General features: G+C 41.2%; 2 protein-coding genes across 7 annotated transcripts in view; one reads left to right on the forward strand and one right to left on the reverse strand.

Annotated features, from left to right (window-relative positions):
- The first annotated feature begins 118 nt into the window (after positions 1–118).
- Positions 119–17,222, forward strand: Pgm3 (phosphoglucomutase 3). The gene is made up of 13 exons (XM_051207738.1): positions 119–172; positions 1,511–1,716; positions 2,165–2,349; positions 3,882–3,949; positions 6,628–6,761; positions 7,329–7,524; positions 9,463–9,620; positions 10,311–10,394; positions 12,497–12,595; positions 14,022–14,135; positions 14,887–15,009; positions 16,168–16,341; positions 17,067–17,222. The coding sequence occupies exons 2-13, from the start codon at positions 1,513–1,515 to the stop codon at positions 17,154–17,156; spliced, it is 1,629 nt and encodes a 542-aa protein (XP_051063695.1). The 5' UTR covers positions 119–172; positions 1,511–1,512; the 3' UTR covers positions 17,157–17,222.
- A 623-nt stretch (positions 17,223–17,845) lies between these two features.
- Positions 17,846–20,228, reverse strand: part of Dop1a (DOP1 leucine zipper like protein A) — an 87,372-nt gene continuing 84,989 nt past the window's right edge. For 3 of the 6 annotated variants that reach the window (XM_051207675.1, XM_051207683.1, XM_051207691.1), the window contains 2 exons: positions 20,033–20,083; positions 17,846–18,340 (listed from right to left, as the gene is read on the reverse strand). In XM_051207675.1, coding sequence (XP_051063632.1) covers positions 18,035–18,340; positions 20,033–20,083 — 357 coding nt within the window. In that variant the 3' untranslated portion in view covers positions 17,846–18,034. The remainder of the gene's footprint in view (positions 18,341–20,032; positions 20,084–20,228) is intronic. The other 3 variants (XM_051207706.1, XM_051207713.1, XM_051207699.1) reach the window with 1 other exon arrangement.

Here is a 20,228-nt window from a genome sequence, read left to right on the forward strand (position 1 = left end):
CCGCCGTGATTGGCGGGAACATCAGACCCTCCCCGCCGCGATTGGCCGGGGGGCGGGACGTCGGGCCGGAAGCCAGGCTGGGCCACGTCTTCAGGGTCTGAGTGAGTGTGTTTGGTGCGCAGTGCTCGGCGGCTGCTCGGATGTGGACGGGGCGCCCCTGCTCTGGAACTAGGTAAGCGTGCTTGGAGGCTGTTGGGCCGCTGTGGGTGGGGGTCCCTCGGCAGCCATGGCTGGGGATGACCGCCCGTCACACCTGCACAGCTCAGTGCGGCCCAGGGCCCACGCTGGAGTGCGGGGGAGCCGCGGGTGACCGCGAGTTGGGAGCAGAATGTAATACCGAGGAGTGCAGGATGAGTGAAAGAAGCAGGCTGCACTGTTCACTTTTAAATTAAGAGTGGGCACTGTTGGGACTTTTAATAAGCATCCCCATGCCCGGTGAAATTAGTTCTAAAACTCTGAACGCATTAAAGGGGTGGAAGTGTGTTATTACATGACTGTTATTTTCCTTTGAGAGAGCCCTGGATTTCATAGGCGTGGTTGACATCTTATGAATAATCGTGATACATTTCCTATTGGTCGGTTTTTACAAAAATGTGCTCCTCTTTGTGAACAAAAGTTTGATTACTTTGGAGCAAACTAAATTAGCTTGGGAATGACCGATTTTACAAACTGGACAAAAGCAAACATTTTTCAACATTTATTGTGGTGGTGTGTATTGAAGCAAGGAAGGACAATAAAGCAAGGGGGTGTAGCTGTTAGCTACTCCTCTCTGGGCTACCTGGGGTAGAATTGACCCAGGAAGTGCACAGGTTATGACTCTCCATGTACCCTGCAGGCTGAGGCAGAAAACCTTGAATGAATTAATTGGAGGTGTCCTGGAATATTTGACGATTAGGACCCTCACTTAATACTGACAGGTCACAGGCAGCATTATGCAAACGTGATTAATTTTAGACATGGATTTAGAAAACAGTGTCTGTCTTTATGAATAACTTGGAGGTCTTCTGTGAGGTCTTAGACAAGAGAAAATGGCTGCGCTTACCTTTTCCTTTGGGCCAATTTCTCTCTAGTGAACCAGTCACACGGATTACCCAGGTGCTCAGCCCTTTGAGGAGCTGACCTTCAGACTCGGTCTTTCATTGGCCTCACAGCAGACTTCATGTTATTAACTGGGATTTGCGCCTGTGTTGGCCTCTTGTAAAATAAGATGATCTTTGGTCTTCCCGGAGTCTCAATATAGATATGAAGTCGTTATTCTAGGAAAATTTATCCCGGAGGCTAGATGGGAGAGGGGTATACAAGCTGGTTTCTGTCCTGACTCTGTCCTGGAGTGCACAGTGTAGGCAGGAGCTTCTAGTTAATTCTAACTCTGGGGATTCCTTTTTCTCTCTCTTGTCTCTCCCCATCTCTTTGGAGAGGGTCCCAATGAAACCAATGCTTTATGTTGTGCTGGTGGTTGGCAAGCAAATGGTCCTTGAAAGCTTTGTTTTCCTATCTCTTACTTTTGCAGACATGGATCTGGAGGCTGTTTCTAAACGCTCAGCATTTCATGCCAAGCCCCAGGGCCTCATTCTCCAGTATGGGACTGCTGGATTTCGGACAAATGCCCAACATCTGGATCATATCATGTTTCGAATGGGATTGCTAGCTGTCCTGAGGTCAAAGCAGACAAAATCCACCATTGGAGTCATGGTTACAGCCTCACACAATCCCGAGGTAACAAGTTGGTGTCCTTATTTACAAGATTAAAGCCCTAGTGACAGAGCACTTTGAACCAGAGTCCACACTCTAGTGCTAGGAGGGGGCCTCCTCCTTTGTATGCTCATTTGGGTTTGAAACAACTCTCCCATTGCAGCCATCATCACAGCCATGCGGCTAAGCTGGGTGTGGTGGGAACGGAATGAGGGTGCTTCTTTGGAGATTGTCCTGAGTAGAGGAATAACAGAATGTGCTTCCAGGTTTGGATGGAGTTACTGATAATGTAATGATAGCGTCACAAGGAACTGAAGGGGTGATGCAAGGCAAACACCGGTGGGTGCCTGGCATTGGTGCCAGTGGTACCCAAGGCAGCTGCTGCTCAGCCATCAGTTGGGGGAATGACAGCAAAGGGTCTTTCTCTAGTCACTTCCATGTGCCTTCCCCTGAAGGTCTGCTTCTCTTTTAGGAAGACAATGGTGTGAAACTGATCGATCCTTTGGGGGAAATGTTGGCCCCTACCTGGGAGGAGCATGCCACCTGTTTGGCCAGTGCTGAGGAGCAGGATATGCCCAGAGTGCTCACTGCCATCATGGAGAAAGAAGCTGTGGACCCGCAGCAGGCTGCCTTTGTGGTGATTGGTAAAGACACCAGGTGAGGATCAGAGTTGCCTGCTAAAGGGCAAGCATCTGTGAAGGATCTCATCTGTCTTCATGCCCAAGGCTAGGGAAGGATTAAGAGAGGCCTAGTCCACAGCCCACTGTCTTTTTGCCTTTTTAGGTGGCACAGGGCAAATAAGTCTGGGTTTGGAGTCACCCCAGTTTCAACTTTAACATAATTTGAGCAGGTTTTGTAGTCTTTGGGAGAGTCTGTTTCAGGGCTGTTGAAAAATCAGCATTTTAAATACTATGTACAAAATAGCTGTATCTTTCTGTGACAGTTTGTAGGTTTATTTCCCCCCCTGCAGATTCAGAGAATATAATTTGTAACACATCACACTTAGAGATCTGGTTTCTAATCTGTTTTCTAGTTCAGATGTTCTGTCGTTTCTTCATTCTGGAATTCACTGGAAACAGCATTTTATAGTCCTCTATTTGTCACGTTCAGCAGCCTTTGCCTGTACAAAACCCTTCTTTTTTGCAATGTTGGATTAAAAGTGTACTTTGAAACAGTAGTCATTTTCTCTTTTATGCAAGTTCTGGTTTCATCTGGGGCTTCTTTCTAAAGATATACCTTCTCCTTCTTTGGATAGCCTGGACTTTGTTTTACCCTGTGCTATGTTACCAGGGTTTGCAGGAACTACTCACTCATTGGGTCCACAGGCAGCAGAAATAGCTCATTGATTCGTTCCCTCAAGTCAGTTATCCCATTGCTGTGTTTGCCTCTTACCTGTAGTTATATGATTCACTTGCTTTTCAGATAGATGAGTAATTTGTTCTGATTTTATAAAATGGAAGCTCGGTTCTATGTTCTCAGTAGGTTAAGACCCCATCCTCCTACACCACTTGTGCATTCAGTATCAATTGTTGCTATTATTAACTAAGATACATAATGCTGTGAGTTAGGGTATTCTTTATATCTTTTAAAATATTCTTATTATTGTGTGTATGTGTTCAAGAATGTTAGGGTTTATCGGATCTCCTTGAGCTGGAGTTACAGGCAGTTGTGAGCTGCCCATGTTGGGACTTGAACTCTGGTCCTCTGCAAGAACAATATGTACTTTGAAGTACTGAGCCATCTCTCCATCCCTCCTTTATGTCTCTCCCCACCCCACTTTTTCCTTTTTTTTTTTTTTTTTTTTTTTTGCCATTACAGGGTATTGAACCCAGGGCTTGTGTATGCTAGGAAAACACGTGTGTACTAGCTGCAGTTCTATCCCTTTGGACCACTCAGTGCAGCCTTTGAACCTAGTGATCCTCCTGCCTTAGTGTCTCATGAGGGTGGAAGAATTAGAGTTCTGTATTAGCATACCTGGCTCTTTTGTAAATTTAAAAGCCAGATTTTTTTTTTTTTTTTTTTGGAGAAGTCACCTGTGCAAAGGCTCCTGGGAAATGCTTTTGATTTACTCCATGTTTTTGACAGAGTTGATACCTTTCAGGTTCATTGAACGTGTTATTTGAAACTGTGAGCACACACTCCTCCATTTGCTTTCTTGGTTACTCATTCTGCTTTCTTTCCTTTTACAGGCCCAGTAGTGAGAAACTTTCGCAGTCTGTAATAGATGGTGTGACTGTTTTAGGAGGTCAATTTCATGGTATGTAGTTTTAAGTTAATCAAGAAATTGATTTTTAAATTTAAAAAGTAACACATAATTAAAATTTGCAAATAATAAACAATAAGTTTAAGAAATTATCCCCTAGATAAACTCTTAAAAAATATTGCAGGTTTTTCTGGGCAGACATAGAGTTTGTTTACCCATGAGGCAGAGCATATTAAATCTTTTTCACTTGATACTCCTTTTGCCTGATAGATTTTTCTTCAACACTTAGTATACAGGTATCTGAAATAACAAGTCTGGTGTTTTGATGATCATAAATCATAAAGAAACTTACTATAAAATAGTTCTTACTTATACATGTGATCTTAACCATTTTTAAAGGATGAAAACAAATTCACATACTAATTAGAGGGAGTGCTTATTATTTTATACAAAGAGTTCAATGTTGGCTGACTATTTGACACTATAGGACATGAGCACTGTCAACATTTTCCAGGGTTTATGAGTGCTTTTGTTATGTAATTGTCAATGCTGAGAATGCTGCTTGGCCTTAATGCATAGCAGAAATATGTTTAAGCCCATTTCAGAAGTGGTTGCAAACTTGTTCTGATTAAGCTGTGCCCTCTCTCCCTCAGCTTGCTGCCTATGATTGTTCACCTGGTCAGTCTGTAGTCTGCCCTAGGTGTGTCTCTTTATATTTGTTTAGGGTGCTGTCTCTATACTCAACTGGGTTCAGATTACTGGATCATGTGGGTAAATAGAGATCCTGCAGTATTGGGTTAAGCCGCAGACAGCCTGAGGCTTTTTTGGTCCAGTGTGTATAGTATGGATTGACAATCTTATTTTTTGCATGTGTGTGTGTGTGTGTGTGTGTGTGTGTGTGCGCCTGTGTGCGTGCCATTCCTGCCTGGTGTTCAAAGTGAGTCTTCACTTCCAGCCTTGGCCCAGTTTTTGCATTCACATTGCCAGCCCATCTTTCCATCATTCCAGAGTGGTTGATCTTTCTCTACACCGTTTCTAAGTGCATCACTTCTTGTATGTTAAATATAGAAAAAAATTGAGTGTTTTTTTTTTTTTTTTTAAACACCTTTCTTGTCCTCCATTTCAAGGAAGGTTAGTGAAATTCCATTTAGGGAGGACAGTAATACTAGGGAGATAAGCAGGGACCAAATCACTTTAAACAATGAGGATTTGGATTGTGTCCCATGTATAGTGGGGCCCAATTAAGGGATTTTGTGCACAAGAATAATGTGACCGTTTTTACTTTGAGTGAGCACTTGCTTGAAGAGAAGGGAATTGGGGGGGGGGAGTGATCAGGGAGACTGTTTGAAAGGCAGCTCTTTGTTTCCTTGAAGAGTTATTTGTGACAAACATATTCTTTTGGCAAAGTTTAGTGTTTTACCAGGTACCTTGGTCACGCCTGGTTGTGCCTGCTTTACTTTGCTAGTGAACTGGGGCCTTTTGGACTCTGGCAGTGTGAGTGGGGCTGGTGATATTCACGGGGGCAGCAATGCCACACAAGGGCCTGTGTTTGTGGAGGAAGACGCTGAGGGAGTGTCCTCAAGGATACCTTCAGCCCTGCTGCTGGGAGTCACAGAGACTCGAATTCCTTTCCAAGAGGTGGCCCCCTCTACCCCACAATCCCCTTGTCTTGTTTGTTTGTTTGATTGATTATATTTTGAGATAGGGTTTCACTGTGTTTCTTGGGTGGACTCAAACTCAGAGACCCACCTACTCCTGCCTCTCAGGTGCTGGGATTAAAGGTGTGTGTTGTCACACTGGGCTGAAATTTTTCTCTTATCTTGTAAAAAATTTTTTTGGGTGGTTTTCAGGACAGCTCATTTGAATTTTGTCTGTAACCTATTTGAGTGATTTCTTTTTTGCTGTTATTAGTAGTTTACAATTGTTTTAGAATTATACAACATATCCTCATGATGATACTGTTGTGGGAATGGGGTAGTTCAGAGGTTCAGCAGTCTGACCATGGTTAATTTTAACAAAGAAGAGGCTTTACTCAGATACTTGTGTATTTGGATATTTTAAAAGTTTTGGTTTACATTTTCTGAGATTCTGTTATAAGCCACCAAACTAGACCACCCCTGGGTAGAAACAAAGGTTTATTGGTGATCAGACTGCTAAGGTGCTCTTTCCAGGGTGTGTGTGTGTGTGTGTCTGTCTGTCTGTGTCTGTGTCTGTGTGTCAGAAAGAAGAGCAAAATGGCAGATATCAAGCAGGTTTTGTCACAGTCATCAGGGTGGGGATCTGAGCTAATACTGACCTGGAACTAGGTGCCTGACTCCTAGGTAACTGACCTTTGGGGGAAGGTTAATGGCAGTTCCTGGCAAATTGTATCCTCTTTAGGAGTTCTGCTTTTCTGGTAAACAGAAACCCACCTATAGGTTTGATTACATGATAAACAACCTCCATGCCTTTAATCCCATCACTCAGGAGGCAGAAGCAGATAGATTTCTGTGAGTTCCAGGACAGCCTGGTCTAGAAAGTGAGTTCTAGGACAGCCAGTGCCTACACAGAGAAATCCTGTCTCAAAAAACCAAAACCAACCAGTCTTTCTGTTTATCAGGTCAGAGTTTAAGACAATGTCACCAGCACCGTTATCTTTTGGGGAGGCAGAGTGGGATTTAGGGGGATCTCATGTTCTTATTCTTACAGTGTGTTAAAAGTGAGCTGAGCTGCCTTTTGTGTCTGTTTGGCAGATTATGGCCTGTTGACCACACCTCAGTTGCACTACATGGTGTATTGTCGGAATTCCGGAGGCCGGTATGGAAAGGCAACCATAGAAGGCTACTGCCAGAAACTCTCCAAGGCTTTTGTAGAACTTACCAAACAGGTGAGACATTTTCCCCATCGTGATTGGAATTCCAACAGGGAATAAAGTAATGCAGTCAGTCAACAACCTAACTTAACATGGCTTGCTACTTGTCCTTCTTTTCTCCAAATGTGTCTTCTCTTCATTTTCTCTCTGTCAGAGCCCAGGCTCTGACATATGTGTTCTCGAGTGTAACATGGCAAGGTTCACTCAGATGAACGTGATTATAACGTAGATGCTGCTGGCTTGGGAAAGTACTGTAGGAAGAAATTTCTTTTTGGTAGACTCCATGGTTAACCCTGGGGACACGTACAGGATGTGATTCATGCTGTGTTGAGGCTCAGTTCTAATGCAGCTGCCTTTCTGTAAGTTGTCCACTCCATGGCATCGCTGCTGTGTTGCTCAGGGTTTCTTTGATGTTTTGTAGTTCATCTGACTGTATGTACATGTTTTCTGGGTGTAATTAGATGTGTGAGTAGAACTAACAGAAGACCTTTTCAGGTACACACACACGCACACGCACGCACGCGCGCTTGGTGATTCACATTGGTGACTGATGTCTTCCTTCCATGTTTTTTTCTTTTGAAGGCTTCCTGCAGTGGAGATGAAAACAGATCGGTGAAGGTCGACTGTGCAAATGGCATAGGGGCCTTGAAGCTGAAAGAAATGGAACACTACTTTTCCCAGGGACTATTGGTTCAGCTGTTCAATGATGGGACTGAAGGGAGGCTCAATCACCTTTGTGGTGCGGACTTTGTGAAAAGTCATCAGAAACCGCCACAGGGTATGTCCCAGCAGCGGCAGTGTGTGTCCCTGTAGCTCAGTGTGTCCCTGCGGCAGTGTCCATACTTGTTCCTAGAACTCTGGAGCTGGCTCACTTAGAAGCTAAGCTGTCTCCCAGTGGAGCATCACATATCTTGTGCTGGCTCTGTCACTCTTGGGTCCTTAGAAATCTTCCCACTCATAAGTGCCATTCAAAACATGGTCAGCTCCTGCCCAAAGCTCAGACAGAAAGCAGCACATTAGAATGACAGCTCTCAGAGTTGAGGTCCTGTCAGAATTGAAGTGCACTTGAAGCACACAGGCGGTGCTATCCCTTTCTCATTTAGTCTGGCCAGGGTGGGATGTGCTCAGTATGGGAATTCCTATCCCTGTTAGATTGCCAGGCTTTGCTGGTGGCTCAAGTCCAGTGAGCACACTGAGAACCACCGATCCAAAGCAGCGATTGTAAGTAGCTTCACCTTCATGCTGTCTGCACTTGACTGGCTGGAAGGGGAATGGAAAGCTGCCTTTAAATCATGACTCTGTGTTTCCCACATGGGAAGATTTGGAGGAATTCTGTTCAGGTGTTAGTTGCAGGAAAGAGGTATCCCCAGATGCTCTCTTACAGACCCTAGGATGCTCTCTGCTAACCTTGCCTGGCTTTCGGGTGTATTGTTTGTGCTCAGTTGCAGTTTTACTTCACTGATGAGTAACTCAGATTTTTTTACCAAAATCTTCAAACTGTTGTTGCCTCGAGATGCAAATCAGCTGCCACCACTGCACAGCTGTCTTGCATTTGCCTCCCTTGTGCAGCCTGTTTTGCCTTAACTGTAGTAAGCATTTAGACTTTGAATTTATACGATCTTTTCTTGGTAGTGCTTGTTTTGATATTACTTACCTGCCCTTCATCATGTCTGTCTGATTGTTGAGGTCTCCCTCCATTGCTGTGGCTGCCTCTGTGTACTGACAAGACCCAGCCCCCCATTCCCCCCTGGGCTGTTTTTTTGACCTGCAGGAAGCAAGGCTAACAAAGTCTGGGTTTGTCTGCTGCCATTGTTGCTAAGGGACAGCAAGGGTCTCTAACAAGCCTGATGTAACAGTTGCTGAAGTGTCAGTGAGCTCTTGGAAGCTACAGTTCTTAATTGCATTTCTTGTTACTGTTAGTGTAAGTAGATAAAATATATTAGAATTAAGTCAAAGCACATACCTTATCTATTGCTGATTTTTACTTTCAATATGTAAAGGGCAGCATGACATGTTGAGAAATTTTACATTTAGAAATGAAATTTCCAGTTTCAAAAAATTATATGGGAAACTTGCCTAGCCAAACCAATTGGTTAATATTTTATTTTAGTATAATAGCACATTTTAGCATGAATAGATTTGAGGCTTTTTTTTTTTTTTTTTTTTTTAAAGTTTGCCTTGTAAGAGTTTAACCTGCAAGAAAAGTACCAGTAGCTGGGAGTTAGCACAGATCTTTAACCCCAGCATTCAGAGGTAGAGGCACGTGACTCTGAAATTGGAGGCCAGCCTGGATTACATAATGATACCAGTAGACTAACTGGACACTAGCATAAACACTGGAGACATTGGTTTGCATTGGAAAGAATCCTTTTTTTTTTCCCCCACGAGACAAGGTTTCTCTATGTAATATTCCTGGAACTTGTTTGTTCTGTAGACCAGGCTGTCCTCAGACTCACAGAGATCTGTCTACCTCTGCCTCCCAAGTGCTGGGATTAAAGGCGTGTGCCACTACCACTAAGCTGGAAAGAATCTTTAAAAACATCTCTTGAAAAAATTTATAGTGGATGTGCTGTACTATGTAGCGTATAATGCTAATTTTGATCTGCTATATTGAAAAAATACTTAAGTATGTCAGAGAAAAATCTAACATTTTGTATAGTGAGTTTTATTCCCATTTCTTAGTCTGAAGCACACTTTAAATCCTCCTGTGTGCTAGGGATGGAGATGAAGTCGGATGAAAGATGCTGTTCCTTTGATGGGGATGCAGACAGGATCGTGTATTACTACAGAGATGCAGACGGTCACTTTCATCTCATAGATGGAGACAAGATAGCCACATTAATTAGCAGTTTCCTTAAAGATCTCCTGTTGGAGGTAAGGTGGGGGTTGGGGAGACATCCATACTTGCTAGGGAGCACTTCCACAGCAGTCTGGAGTGTCTCAGCACCACTGTGGATGGGGAGTTCCTGATATATGTGGCCTGAAAACAGAAATAAGTGTAAATTGTAGCCATCTCAGAATAGGGGCATTGGTTTTAGTTGCAGTGAGGATGGTTCTAGATGACTGTATACATGCTCCTTTTCTTGATACTAGCTTGGTTTTATCATATAGCTTTGTCAAATTTTGTTTTTTTTTTTTTAAACTGATGCTGCATGTATTACTGAGAATTCTATCATTACTGTAAAGCATACAATTCTAAGAACAAATAATAGCCAAGATAATTATTACTGCCATTTTAAGTTTAGTAATTGATTCCCCCCCCCCTTTTTTTTTTTTTTTAAATAATCTGTGAATCTAGTATGTAGTTGGAAATTTTAGTAATCTGGGAAATGTTTATTAATACTTTACAGGGATCACACACTGTCTTAATGAGGGTTCGCTATGAAACTATGCTTGCAAGTATTTTAGACATTTTCCTGATAGTGCATGCTTCTTTTTGAATTCCATTTACTGCCTAAACCAAGCCAGGGTGGGACTGGCTGACTCTGCTGCCTTGACAACTCACTGTGTCGGAGGCCCATGAGCATTTGATGGCTAGTTAAGGGTGTCATTGTTTTTTTCTAGATTGGAGAAAGTCTGAATATGGGTGTTGTACAGACTGCGTATGCGAATGGAAGTTCCACAAGATACCTTGAAGAAGTTATGAAGGTATCACACTGTCTTCAGTTTTGGGTCTGAATACCGTGGTAAGATAATTTTGTGAGGAAAATAATGTTACCACAAAGTGAACAGTGAACATAGCTGAGCCACTGTCCAGGTGATGGTGGCTAGGCTCAAAAGGATCAAATCTCTCTGGTGCAAAAGAGAGGGAGGCTTTCACTTTGGAGCATATCAAAACCTGTGAATTCTGTGATCTTACGGATGCAAATCTTTTTAAAGGCTAATTGAGCGGCATCTGAAATCATGAGTGCTTATGGGCCTGAAGATGCCTCTTTCAAACACAAAGATTAAAGTAATATTGAACCTATGTCTTTTCATTGCTATGATCAAAGACCTGGAAAGCAACTTAGGCAAGGAAGGGATTATCTTGCCTCAGTGAGAATACATAACAGCCCAATATGGGAAATGTATGGCAGGAGGTATAGAAAATGAACACTTTGGGTCACTCAGGTAGGAAGGATAGAAAAGTAGGTCTCCTAGAGACCTACCTCCTTCAGCTAGGCCCCTCTCCTCAAGGTCCACTTGAGATGTGGCCAATGGTTGTATCTGGTTGTGCTTGCATGAGTCTGACTTTAGGCAGGGAGAGAATCTTTACCAGTAATCATCTGTGTTAGCGGTATGCATGAAGTGGAGTGTGTTTGCTTGGTTCTTGGAGTGCTTTCCTTAGCAACTGCCTGTGATGTGTTCCTCAAGATCAGGATTCGTGGCATTTGTTGGTCTTTCTACCATCTGCCAGAGAACCAGACTCTTTACACTTCCTACTCAGAGTCTGAGGTTCATGAACAAAATTGGAAGCTGTTTGCTTTTCTCCAAATCCCTGCAGGCTCTGGGCAGGTGAGTCAGCACAGCAGGTGAAAGGGACCAAGGGGTGTGCCTGAGACAGCTGCTGTCAACTTTGGTCAATCTTCGAGAGCAGAAATTAATTTCATGTGAATTTCCTGCTTCTTAAGAGAATAGTAGATGGTCAAAACAGAACATCATGGAGGCTGCTTGCTTTTGCCTTTGAATATATGGTTAAAGTGGCTTTACTCCAGGGCCTTGCATGGGCCTAGTGCTTGACCTAGGAGAAGAAATTCTGAGAAATGCAGTGGTGTGACATGACAATGTCACTGTGTGAACATATAGTGTATTCAGCTATGATGGCCAGGGCATCCCTAGGAGACTTGATTTTCAGGTACCACTGCAGCGTGCATTGTTTATTCTTGACCAGAATGTCATTCAGTGCCTGAGTGTTCAATTGGAAAATTTTGTCTGTATATACTGGTATACACAACAGAAACTGTGACCGTCTCAAGCCCTTTTCCTTTTGGATTAAGTATTTTTGGCCCTTGCCATCCTATGGTTTTTCGGTTCAACAAATGCTGATCTTACTGGATGTGTGTCTTGTAGTTTTGTCAGTTTTTCCTAAATCTGTCGGAGCCATCATTGATAGCCTATTCACTGCTGCTCGTTTAGTCAGGGTTTATTTATTACTATCCATGATCAGTCTTGAAAGTTTAACTGGCCTTTTTGTTATTGTTATTTTCATTTTTCCAAAACAGGGTTTCTCTTTGTAGCCCTGGCTGTCTTAGAACTCCTCTATAGGACAGGCTGTCCTCTGTCTTCTGAGTGGGAGTGCTAGAATTAAAGGTGTGTTTCACCACATTCATCCCTAACTGGCCCTTCTTAACTTTCTAAGACAATAGTTAGCAAGAAATAGTCTGGGGACCTAATCTAGCTTGCCAGTGTTTGTAAGAGTTCTTGGGATAGCGTCCTGCACATTTGTTTAGGTGAGGTCTGACTAACTCTGCGTACCACAGAATGATTGTGGGAGACCATATAGCCTGCATGATATATGATCATTTACCTACCAAGGATTGACCCTTTGTTGAAAAAGCATGCAGACCTCTTTGTCCTCCATTTGTCATGCTACAGCTCACACCTGAAACCAGGAATGACCTGCAGTCGTTCCCTGTGTGGGTGTTTTAAGCCTTTATTGTCTTTAGCACCAAAGGACGTTTTGTTTTATTCCTTGTTTTATTTTGGAATAATAGATATATAATTAACCGACTTTATATTGACTGTTGTTGTCTTTCTTTAATGTGTTGTAGGTGCCTGTTTATTGCACCAAAACTGGCGTCAAACATTTGCATCACAAGGCTCAAGAGTTTGACATTGGAGTTTATTTTGAAGCAAATGGGCATGGCACAGTAAGTTATCTTAAAAGATGTCAACTGGCCTTAGTTAGCATTTTTCTTAATAGTGGATTTTTATTGTATTTTGTTAAAATGACTAGGTAGTAAATTACATGTATACTTTTAGATGCTACAAAATGTCTAAAAAAGACATTGTAATGATCCTCTGTGAAGAAGTATACCAATTTGTTATTTTAAAAGGCTAGGGAGAGTTCAGTGTTTAAAAGGCTAGGGAGAGGTCTGTGTTAGAGACAGGCGTATCCTAGGGGTGGGTGGGGTGGGGTGGGTGGGTAGAGGGTGGGATGTCATTGACCAACCAGCCTAGCCTAATATAAGCCCTTCTAATGCAAGGCCCTGTCTCAACAAACAAGGTGGGCAGCACGTGAGGAATACCACAGGGGTCAATCCTGGTTTTAACATGTATGCATAAACACACACAGACCAAAAAAATCCCAATAAATTACTTTACAACGTACTGTTCATTTTCTTAAAATAATATTACCACTTCTTACAGAAGACAGGTCAGTGGTTATGATAAAGTCTTACTGCGTTTAAAGTATATACAATCATAGGTGCTTATTTTTTTTTATTTTGTTTGTTGTTTCATGGCTTTTTTGGAATATTCTGGAAAAAAAGAAGTCATATATAATTCACTATTTAAAAGGATATAATAACTTTTAAGTTCAGATTTTATTTAAAAATGCCTTTGTATATCACCTCATTTCATGGGTGGATTTGAGGTATATATCAGAATATTTGAATGTATTTTAAGTCATTTTCTTTACTAATTTCAATTTGGATTTTGGAAGAGCCATGAATATAAGGAGGAGGAGAATATGTTTCTATAAAATGCAACTAAAATATAACTTCAGTGATCTAATACAAGCATTGGAACACAGCTTTTAAGGTTCATTAGGTCTCTGTTGAATCTGTTCAACTTTGCTCATAGAAAAAAATGACTATGTCTCTTCAGTAAAAATTTATTTACAAAAACCAGGTGACCACCCTGTATCTTATTTTTACCAAGAAATGCCTGCCTATTTCGAGCACTGTGTGCCAACCTCAATACTGGCCCCTCTAGGGCTCTAAAAGTATGAGTATGGCATTTCCAAACAAAGCAATGTGTATGGTAACGAGTGTCTGCAACTGTCTGCCACACTGGTGGGTGTAGTGAATTCTTTCTGATGTTGCCAGTCACATAGCCTTTAAAGGTACCTGCTGCACAGAGTTCAAGAAGTGGGCTGGAGAACATAGTGAGCTCGTATATTCAGTTTTTGTCAAAGTGGTATCTTTTAAATTAGTTTTATAATCCATAGTTTTTCCTTAGTAATATGTGTTGTGCTCTGATTCAATGTTGACATGAATGACAGGCAGACATCAGGCTAGGAAAGACAGTGACCTGGAGTTTGTGACTGACTGACTTCCTATGCTTCTGCTACAGGCACTGTTTAGTGAAGCAGTTGAAGTGAAGATAAAAAGACTAGCACAAGAACTACAAGACGAGAAAGGAAAAGCTGCCAAGATGCTTGCAAGCATCATTGACTTGTTCAACCAGGTGAGACATGGTGAGGGACCAGGCTCTGAGTTACCTTAACATCAGTCAAAACACGGAACAAAGACTTACATAAAAAGTGGAAAAGGCTTGGTTTGTTTCTAACAGTGCTGCCCGCAGTTGAGACTTGCACTAGAAACTGTTCAAGTATACTTAGCTACTGAGTTATGTGTTTTTTGAGTTTAGCTAACCTTTCAAAGACAGCCTTGGGAAATTCTGTACCGTTTACATGTTTGAGCAAGGCCCATGTGTGTCTGACAGTTGAAGTGATAGTGCTGGCTGGTGTGGAAGAGCAACCGTCAAGTCAGGAAAGACATGGATCCGTGTGTCTGGTGTGGACCAGACATTTTACCCACCTTTCTTTAAAATTACGGCAGTAATGCAGGAAGCAGGGCCAGAATTTCCATTTTACAAATGAAACACAAGCTTAACATTTGGCTCCAACTTCAAGTGTATCTTGAACCAAAGGTTATTTTCTCTATTCGTTCCATCATCACAGTATTTAAGAGATCTAGTTAAAGAATTTGAGTCATAGGATGTCAGGGCCAAGCCTTTCCCAACTCTAGATGTTTCTCATGAGTTGGTTTAATCATCTTTGGATACATGTCATTGTTATCTTCCATGGTTATGTGTTCATGTTATTTATTTATGATTAATAATGCATGGGCAGGGCAGCTTGATTTTCTAAGTGGACAGCGTTCATGTGGGATTTGTGGATGGGTGGCTTATATGCTTTATTTCCCCAATCTTGCAGGCTACTGGAGATGCTATTTCTGACATGCTGGTGATTGAGGCTATCCTAGCTCTGAAGGGCCTGACTGTGCAGCAGTGGGATGCTATTTATGTTGATCTTCCTAACAGACAACTCAAAGTTAAGGTGAAGAGAGTGTGAAAAACCTTTCAGAATTGAGATGTTCTTCTAGTTTTCCTGTGCCAAGTGTTTCCCGAGTGCATTCATTTCAGTCTGTATGTACACTCAGACAGGAAGGCCTTATAATAACTCCTTCACTTACACTTTCAAAAGTAACTTACTATGATAAAGAATTATCATGTGTGAATATGCATCACTTAAAAATACGAATCACAAAATTATTTAACTAGCTTAAACAGGTTTCTGCTTTCCTGTACATTTTTCACAGCACAGCCCATACTATTTTGAAACAAAACCCAGATCGATAATTAAGTTTTAGTTTCAGAATTAAGTTTTAGTTCAGACAGTAATTTTGTCCATTCTTTTTTTGAGACTAAGCCTCAGTTTTTACTCACCTGGCTAAGTCTTCCCTAATGACAGACCTGCACCGCCACACCAGACCCCAGCACTTCTTGGAGCTAGATGTAAGCAGTAGAGTCTGTGGACTCAAAGGGAGAGAATTCTCGAAAGTCATTTCACATGAGTGGGTACTTGATTTGTATTAGTCTATATATTCTCCAGGAGAATTTGTGGAAAGATAATTAGGAACATCAAAGCCAGAGTTCACAGAAATGGCTACCGTATCTGGATTTGCTTTTGACATATTTAAAGACTCTTACCTCAGCTCTTTTATATAATAGCTTGCCACTTGTTACAAGCCACGTCAATAATTTGATCAGTAACTACTGGGGTCAGATAATTATTGACCATTAATGTCTTTCTGTTTCGGTTTTTTTGAGACAGGGTTTCTCTATGTAGCTTTGTAGACCAGGCTGTCCTTGAACTCACTGAGATCTGCCTGCTGCTGCCTCCTGAGTGCTGCTCAGCTTTGACCATTATTTTATTAGTAGCTTTGTGACAATTTGTTGAAATGTTCTATTTGGCTAAAGGTAAATTTTATGTATATTGAATAATTTTTCTTCAAGAGTTGTATAAATGTTAAAAATGCTACATGGCTTTAGCTAAATAAAACAGATTTTATTGCAGTTCTCCTTACCTGCTTTGTGCTTCACTGATGCACACTGCAGGTCAATAACTTGAAATGTCAGACTGTCACTCTGTGGAGGACTATTTTGAACAGGTTAGTATCTAACCCAATAACAGACAAGAAGTGTTTGTGCTCAGGTTGCAGACAGGAGAGTTATCAGCACCACCAATGCTGAAAGACAAGCACTCACTCCACCAGGACTCCAAGAAGCAATCAATGACCTGGTGAAGAAATACAAGCTTGCCCGAGCTTTTGTCCGACCCTCTGGAACAGAAGACATTGTCCGAGTATATGCAGAAGCAGACTCACAAGTAAGTTGGGAACAGGGGAGGAGAAATCACAGTTGTGTTTGGAATCTCACTACGGCAAAAGGTTTTTTTAAAATTGAGATTAAGATTGAATGCACTGGGACGTATATAGTAAACAGTTACCAAACAGTTCCTTGTTGTGGATTCTTGAGGGTATGATGTTCTGGCTGTGCAGGTGTATCTAATAAATCCTTCCTTTTTGATACATGCTAATGTACTATAGATTATTCTTTTTTCCCTTTAAAGGTGTAATCCTATGAGTTTGTTTATGGGAGCAGCCAGTTTTAGTATTTCTGTAGCAGCTGGTAATGCTTGTTTTTCTTTCTGGACTTTTGAATTGCTTTTCAAATTTTTCTTACTCTACCTGTATTTTCTGCAATTTTGTCATTTGTCCTTTGTGCATATCTGTGGTTGAATGTGGACTTTGGACTTAGGAAGTTATTTTATACATGACAATGGGCATCTCTGATGGAAATCCTAAGAATTACTTATTCTTAGCAGTGTAGCCTTGATTTTTAAAGGGGCTTGGTTACTTAATTTAGGAAAACTTTTATTAACTGAATTAAAAACTTACCTTATTTAGAAAAGCTCAACTCCCTTTCTAAACAAACAAAATAAAAATGATTTGACTTCTCCTGGATCAGAACTGGAAAGCATCTCCCCCTAGAATAGCTAGCGGTATATAGTAGGTGCTGTGTGTCTCACCTAATCTTTGCTTGTGTTTACAGGAAAGTGCAGATAGGCTTGCATATGAAGTGAGTTTGGTGGTGTTTCAGCTGGCTGGAGGCATTGGAGAAAAGCCACAACCATCTTTCTGAAGATTACTCTTATATTCTTGAAAAATGGACTTTATTCATGAAAAATGGACTTCCAAAAATGTTTTTATAAACTATCGACAATACTGGCAGTACTGGCACGTGTACATTACAAATGTACTCTAGTGGATTTAGATCTGCATTTTTAAAACACTACCAGAAAAAACTGTTTAGAAGCTGGTAAATCTTAAACCTGGTAATGAAGCTCACCTCTGATTTTAATCTGTATGATGTTTTAATAGTTTGAGTGTCATTAATTAAATTTTATTACTAACTCCTTGCAATGCCTTTGTGATTACTCACCTAAACCAAGATGTCTTGTAGCATTGAGCTATCTGACTCAGATGAGTAGAGTGGAGACTTTCTGTAGACGAGTTTTCCATGGCAGGCTTTAAAGTAAGAAATGATTAACTTGTTTGCGTAGTAGCATCAGAACTGGCAGGTGGCACGGTTCTGTGCTGTACCCACTAGGATGTGTGGTCCAGGCTTTAGCTACTCTTGTGGAGGGACATCATCTAATACATGAAGTCTCTGACAGCAAAATGACCATTCTGATACTAGGATGTTTTGTTAACCACACAAAGAAGAAAAAAATTAAAAAACCCACATGGTGTCTGTTGGTAGGTTTGACAACGCACGACAGTGAACAATGGACTATATATGCATATATAGACCTCTCATAGGCACCATCATCAGTATCAGCCAACTATATTTAAACTTGATTCAGGCCACATTCAGACATAAGCTCTTATTTACAAATATTTAAATTAAATACAACCTGAAGAGTGTTTTGTTACATACATACATATAAAAGAAAAAGAAACTGTACAACTCAGAGCAGTTGTGTTTTCATTGAGGCTCTGGGGAACCACTGGTGGTGGTCAAGTTTTTATAACTCCTTCCAGAAAATCCTTCTCTATTGTCTCTTCAATTTTTTGCCTGGCTTTGCTGGAGAATGCTTTGTGGTTCTCCAGTTTCATGTCCTTGTTTGGGAAGGAGTTTGAATAGAGGACAGGGCTCCCTGAGTGTCCTCCGCACCGGCTAGTGACTTTGCTGTTGAAGACTTGGCTGAGGACGTTGAAGAAGGGCAACAGCTGCTCCATGCTGCGCATTGTGCAGAGGGTGAGTAACAAGTGCCCCGGCTCCCAGCCCAGTGTCCTCCCCGAGCTGTCTTCCTCTGGGTTCTTCTGCAGAAACAAAAGGGGAGTTGTTACTAACAGGTGAAGTCTCTCATAGGAGAAATGGATACAAATGCCAACATCAAGTCTGTTTCAGACTTGATGAAAATCACTGCTGCTGAGGCTTTTTGTTATCATTAGCTAGTTTTGTATCACTTAACTCTTTCGTAGTAGTTTTCAACTAGATTGCAGAGGTGACTTTAGTTTAAATGCTGTGTGACAAAAGAATCCTGTAAAAGATGAGGATTTCCAGACTCAAAGCTTTTCATACACTTTATTGATTGTAAATTAATTTATAGCCTAAATTTAACCTTGGTTATAGGGTTCAAGAGTGAATAATTACTATCAGTACACAGAGAAATAATGGGTTGGGACTAGACACAGGAGGGAAGCTGGACCTTGAGTGAAAGGACCTGGGCTCGTCCAGTTCTGCTTTTTACTTACTGTACTATACCTGTGCAGGACACACAGTTCTTGCTGATGACATGGCTGACTTTTCTTTTTCAGCCAAGAAGTCAAATGAGAATGTATGCAAAAACTGTCCACTAAATACCAATACCAATAATTGCTATATATTAAGATACAGAGCTACTTTAAGATGGATGTGGCAACACATTCTTATAATTCTAGTAACTTTGGAAGACTTTGAGTTAAAGATACAAGATCTTGTCTCCAAAACTGTGATAAATGATATTGGTTTGTTGGCTACTTCACAAACTCAACTAAGTGACAACAGCTATGAATAGTCTATCACAGAAAGGACTGAGTGACTAGCAAAATGACATACATTACAGCACAAGGAGAAAAAAAATGAAAATAGGAAAACAGGAAGGACAATTAAGCGTGTCATTCACAAATGGCATTCTCCTAAGTTTGGATGTTACTGAGGAATTGATTTTATCTGGTATTATTTTGTTATCAGTTTCCTAACGTGACCCCATGGTTGGTGGTTATTGTTGTTAGGGATAAAATGCTACAGTAGGAAATGCCATGTGTAAGCAAGAAAGGATTTAAAAATGGCCAGGTGGTGGTGGTGCATGCCTTTATTTAACTTGGGAGGCAGAGGCAGATGAATCTCTGTGAGTTCAAGACCAGCCTGGTCTACACGAGCTAGTTCCATGGTAGCTTCCAAAGCTACACAGAGAAGCTGTGTCTAGACAAACAAAACAAAAAAACTTAAAACTGGGAAATAGCTGTCATCTAGTTTATTAGCAATGATTTAGACTCCAATCTAGATTAAAGGGTAAATAGGGCTTTCATATGATTAAATGCCATCACAGGTCCAAACTTAGCATATAGATAGCCTTGTAGTCCCATAAATAAAGCTGCAATTAAATGTTAAGCAAAGGGTAGATTTATCCTGAAGGGAAATAAATGCTGCTTACACCCTCTGTAGTTCATTTTGAAATATAAGAGAATCATGGTATTATTATTTTTTTATATTTCTATTGAGATTTTCCTTAAAAGAGGGACCCCCTGCCTTGGCCCTGAGCTTTTAGCCAAGAAAAGCACATGTGTTTCAGTATTTTTTTTTTTTTCCCTGTTCTCATACACCCATCCTAATACTAAATAACTGAATGTCTGCATACAAACATGTTCTGCTTTGACTTCACAAGTCTACACATGGAGTGCAGCTCCCTTCCTGTTTACCTCTCTTGCGGCTTTTGCTGCCATGTCACAAGCATCAATAGCCACCCTCACCTGATGCTTGGCCATCTCCATTCCCTCCAAAATCTTAAAGTCCTCCTCGTCCTGTGGAAGGAAAGAGAACTCATAGCCTTTGTTCCAGTGAAAAGTCTGTTTGGCCATGAAGGCCTTGTTTAAGGATCTGGATGAGAAGACACTTTCTAGTGCAAACAGCTGTCTATTTGTGGGTCAATTTCTACAAAGGGCTTGG

This window comes from Phodopus roborovskii, unplaced genomic scaffold (assembly GCF_943737965.1).
Source record: "Phodopus roborovskii unplaced genomic scaffold, PHOROB, whole genome shotgun sequence".
Taxonomy (NCBI): Eukaryota; Metazoa; Chordata; class Mammalia; order Rodentia; family Cricetidae; genus Phodopus; species Phodopus roborovskii.

What these genes read in the sequence shown, in the direction of transcription:
- Pgm3 (XM_051207738.1), top strand. Translation starts at nt 1,513, where the DNA reads ATGGATCTGGAGGCTGTTTCTAAACGCTCAGCATTTCATGCCAAGCCC. An exon ending in CAGCCTCACACAATCCCGAG is followed by an intron (nt 1,717 to 2,164) that starts GTAACAAGTTGG and finishes CTTCTCTTTTAG; the next exon opens with GAAGACAATGGTGTGAAACT. An exon ending in GTGATTGGTAAAGACACCAG is followed by an intron (nt 2,350 to 3,881) that starts GTGAGGATCAGA and finishes TTCCTTTTACAG; the next exon opens with GCCCAGTAGTGAGAAACTTT.